We start from the raw sequence: 5,000 nt of genomic DNA, 5'->3' as shown, positions 1-5,000 counted from the left end.
AACCACCGACATCGATCGTGCTAGTTTGACATGCCCGAACGCTAATCACATACAATCGCGCTTCTGTGGCGCACAAGAACTCTCGTCGGCTTTCGCTAAATTGATTGAATGATGGACTGGCCTAGATGCTTGCCGGCTTTCCTATTCAAATTTTAGTGGAGATTTAGGGCGTTAGTAGGTTCCGATCATCGTGGGGTTACCTTTAGGAAGTGGACCCTTCTGATAGATACAGATACTCTTATTTGCATATTAACTGCATCTTCTCAGGGGACTCTATCTACCAGAAAGAGTTTTTATCGAAAATTAAACTCAGTTTCAGAATCCTCTTCAATGATGAGTAGGTTCAGTCCTATTTGTGCGCAAATTATTCATGGTATTATTTGAGTCCCAAGGATAAATCAACTAACTCCCGAGGATAGCTAGAACGCCGCATATGTTATTATGATATTTGACCCGATCCAAATTCCCGGAACAAGCTGAATATGAATTGAGATTTTATTTCAGTAGGTTGCAGGTTAGCGAACGTTGATGATGTATTTCGCCTACAACAATGGGAGACTTAAGATTAAGCAATTTAAAGGGAACTTAACACGTCACTTTTGGCCCGGAATGGTTGTGTTACGAAAACGACAGAATCTAATCACGCACATCGGTCCAGCTCCTCACTCTACCAAAGTTTCTGATTTACAACGAAAACCATAGAACAAATATCACAGATCATTGTCTATAGAGAGCTCGAGAGAGCTCAGTGGTTAAAGCGCGACCTTACTGATCGAAGTGTTTGTGGTTCAGGTCCAACCCTGGCATTTCGCCTGCCCGTGTGTAGAACTGGACAGTGTCTCAACTACCGTGATGGTTTGGGTAGCAAGGTACAACATCTGAATGATTGATTTATATTTATCATTTTTACTACGCATAAACGCCCGCAATTATGTCTTATTGCGCAAAAATTATGTGAAGGTGATTTTTACGTGGACGAACGAGTTATACTAGGTAGAATCGTTTGCAACTTTCATACTGAATGTCTACCGCCGCTAACAAACGTAGTGGCTATTAGATTAAAAACTGAAGATGGGAAAGTAGATTCGTCATCGCTGACTAGGAATTGTGGATGGTTGTGTCACTTTTAACCAGAAACACCGACGTTCGTTGACAAACGTCAGGAACAAACTGGGGCGACTGAACAGAATCTTGGGGAAAAACTGCAGTGACCAAATGAGGCAAAAACGGAGAATTGGGTGGCTTATAGAGCTCCCGGTCGACGAAGTCAGGGAAAAAGTACATTTATGGCCTGATTCTGAGATCATCGTGCCACATAATGTCCTCAGGACAGAAAGGCACACCACTGCGGCCCAAGACTAATGGCCAAACATATGGCATGTACTCGTGTAATAGAGAAGAGCTGAACAAACGGAGCAGGTGAGATGTGCCTGGAGGGGATTGTGAAGCACATTCACGGAGCCACTGTGGTTGAATATCATTTGGACCAGGATGCGTTTAGTGAGAGTACTGGAAAACATGTTGGAGTTGCTTAAAATCGAACGGGAGAACCTTTAGGACTTGAATGCAAATCCAGTATATAGCGCAACGTAACAAGTAACATGTATGTATTCGAATTAGCGTACATGAACAGCATCTGAAGTGCTCTTATAACAGAGTGTAGTACCTGTAGATTGGTTGGTGATTGCACATTTATTAAAGAAGGCGGGCGGCTAGACGCACACCCAAAATTTCTCTCAAACCGTGGTTCGAGGGAGGTAAAATTTAACATAAAGTTTTAACATTTGATGGTAATTTTTCCGGCATACGAGATCTTCCCAAACGGCCGCGGTTTTGTTGAAAGTTGTTTTTAAACCTACTCAATCCCCACGACATTCAAGGCCCGCGACATTCTTATTTTAATGGATGTTGTGGCTGAGCACCTGAATTCAGAGGATGATTTATTGGATAATTTAGCTCGTCGAAGATTTTTCTTATTCAGTACATTTCAAGTCGCTTTAAAAGTGTACCAGGCGAAACTCTTCGTTGTTTTCGTCCACATAAACTCCAAAAGAGCAGCAATTCACTACTTTTGTATCAAAAAGCTTTCTGCCGTTGCAGCAGTCATCCCTGCAGACGAAGCCGAAGCCGTGGAATTCATCGCACCTAGTAAGTTCGTGGTTGATTGTGTGTACGCAGTAGCACACGTCGTACTGATTGTCCGGCAACGTGCATTTTCTCCGGTACCATGACTGCTTTAGGTTGTATAGTGGTCAATATCTCCGCCTGTAGTCGGCAAGCTGAACCACCTCCTCCCGGTGACTACCGGGTAGCCTGGACGTCAATCTGGGTGAGCTAAGTGTTCAGCAAATCCAGACAGGGCCAACCACCCCGTTTGGTTTCCATGTGCTGGTTACTTTCGACAATGTATACTACGAATCATCTGGCGCTTCCGCACCAGTTCCAACCAGTAGGGACTCGTTGAGTTCACGTGTGAGGAATGTTCCAATTGCTGCAAATCGAAAGCTGACCTGGTAGCCCCCATCGAGTTCACGATAATTTGCCTGCGCTGATTATTCCCGCCTTTTTCCGACGACGATTCGCCTGAGTCTACACCGCCGGCACGCACACGCCACCCAGCATAATACAGGTAGGCTTGGCCGGGTGGAGTATTCCGGTACCCGCTGGTCCCAGCAAGAGCCTCAATTGCTCTTACTCCTGGCTAACAATTTGTATCCACCTTTGGAACGCAAACCGAGCTGGAGCAGTATTTTCCTGGCCGATCGGCTATCACCATCAAAACCAGTTTACGGGTGCAAAACCGGCAAGCACAACAGGACGAATTATCATCTGGTGAACTGAGAAATCCATTCTTCAGACGACGGCCTACTCATCAGAAGCCGGTGACTACAGCGTCTAGTTTCAACAAACCGTGGATTACACCGTGTCACTCGTGGAATCCCATGCTGACCGTTCGCTTCCTAGTGTTGACCTCCTGGTGTTTGCTCGAGGGTCGCATTCTGACATCATGACACCGGAGCAAATCCTGTCGCTTCTGGAACTCCACGCCTAACGACATTTCCACACACCTGGAAAACTGTTTTCCGACGTCGGCGCCAGTTAGCCCATCGGATCCCGGTCAACCGAAAGCAGATCCGCCGAGCCAACTACGCCGCCATACAGGCCCCATACCACCTGTACAGGACGAACGATGTCCTCGAGTGACGCGTAATACCACAACCTCCGCTAAGGCAAATCAAATCTAGGTTTCTGTATGGTAATATTAGGGTAAGAGAAATTCACAGTTTATGAAAAGCTCGACGGTAGGTACGCGTCCAAAACAAACAGTCCGCTGGGACTACAAAATTACAAAGCAAGGGAGCAAACGGACACCCACGTGCGACGGTCACACGTGCAAAGTCATACACAAATTGCCGGATGACCTCAAGGCCAAATGGGTGAAGTGGTAAGGATAAACAAACGTCAGGTCATATATACACACTAAACACAAAAGTGGGGTCGGGGTTACAAATGGGGACAGAATAAACGTGGGGAATTTCATATTCAGCATAACAGATGATACAACTCCTGCCAAATTCTCTTAACCTTGATTCAGCTGGCACCTCGGATCTTGCCTTCTACCTACGCTCAGCTCCATTCTAAGGTAACCCATAAGCCACCGACACAAACGGTCCAAGTATACTTCTGCCACAAGTGACGACTTCGATGGGGTACAAGCCTGTTCGCGTCCCTCCACTAAACAAAACGTTGTAATATCTCTTTTAGGAACGTCGGACGAAGTTCAAAGATGCAGGAATCTTACTAAGCCATCTGGGCTCATCTCACAACTATCTTCTCCCCCAAGAGGCCATTTCTCACGAGGCANGGACAGAATAAACGTGGGGAATTTCATAGTCAACATAACAGATGAAACACCGCCAATTACGGAAAAAGGCAGCGTCTGCTGTACGCTATTTGTCATGGAATGATTTACACAAAGGACACTGCAGCCCACCTACGGACGCCGAAGAGTATTGTCAACAAGTGCTCTCAGCACGAAAGCACGCGTATAGCTGACCAAGTCGCAGGGTAGCACCACTCGACTGGATCTTGAGCGAGCCAATTACGGTAGAGGAAGTTCGTCGTATGATCCGTTTCATGGGGAATACGTCCCTAGGCCTGGAACAGCTCACACCCGGGACGCTCCGCCGGTTCAATGCTAATGTGCTCGCTGGATATTTAAGTTTTTCTTGTTATCTGGAGGTTGTCTTCCACATCTTTTTCGGGCCCGTGTTACTCCATTTCCGAAAGTCCCACATCTAACATCACCAGATCAACTGAGACCCGGGACGCTCGGTTCAATGCTAATGTGCTCGCTGGATATTTAAGTTTTTCTTGTTATCTGGAGGTTGTCTTCCACATCTTTTTCGGGCCCGCCCGTCTCCATTTCCGAAAGTCCCACATCTAACATCACCAGATCAACTGAGACCGATCTCCGTGTCGTCCATTCTTGTCCGTTGCTTCCATAAGGTGCTTGCTGATCGCTCGAGTCGAAGATTGCAACTGTTCTCACTTCAGTTTGCATTTATGCATCGAGACGGTTGTTTGGAAGCCACATCGCTGTTACATGCCCTGCTTCGTCACTCATCGGCGACTGCTTCTAACCTCAGCTTGGCGTTTGTCGATAAATCGAAAGTGTTCGATTCGGTTTCGCATGACACAATCGTCAGATCTGCCGAGGCCTTTGGAGCTCTGTCACCTCTTGTTCGATATATCGCATAGTCCTTTGAATTTGTTGTGACAGTTTTCCCCAGTTCCGAGGTTCACTGCCACAGAGGATGGAGGCAAGTAGACCCAATCTCTCCATTATTATCCATTATGGCAATGGATGAGGTTCTTCGATTGTCGATGCCCCAACAGGGATACCAGTTCCATGACACCTTAGTAGATGGTTTTGCTTCCGCTGACGACTGGGTCGTGTGTGCAGAAAGTCAGGCACGCCTTAAAGAGAAGCTTGAAGC

The 5,000-nt window shown here is 46.6% G+C and overlaps 1 protein-coding gene across 1 annotated transcript in view; it reads right to left on the bottom strand.

Annotated features, from left to right (window-relative positions):
- Window positions 1–2,392: 2,392 nt before the first annotated feature.
- Window positions 2,393–5,000, bottom strand: part of T265_11189 (hypothetical protein) — a gene marked incomplete at both ends in the record, with an annotated part of 86,444 nt that continues 83,836 nt past the window's right edge. The window contains one exon of the mRNA XM_009177784.1: window positions 2,393–2,701. Coding sequence (XP_009176048.1) covers window positions 2,393–2,701 — 309 coding nt within the window. The remainder of the gene's footprint in view (window positions 2,702–5,000) is intronic.

The sequence above is a fragment of the Opisthorchis viverrini genome, assembly GCF_000715545.1.
Source record: "Opisthorchis viverrini unplaced genomic scaffold opera_v5_463, whole genome shotgun sequence".
Taxonomy (NCBI): domain Eukaryota; kingdom Metazoa; phylum Platyhelminthes; class Trematoda; order Opisthorchiida; family Opisthorchiidae; genus Opisthorchis; species Opisthorchis viverrini.
The sequence above is the reverse complement of the archived record's forward strand: the minus strand, read 5'-3'. Positions and strand labels throughout refer to the sequence as shown.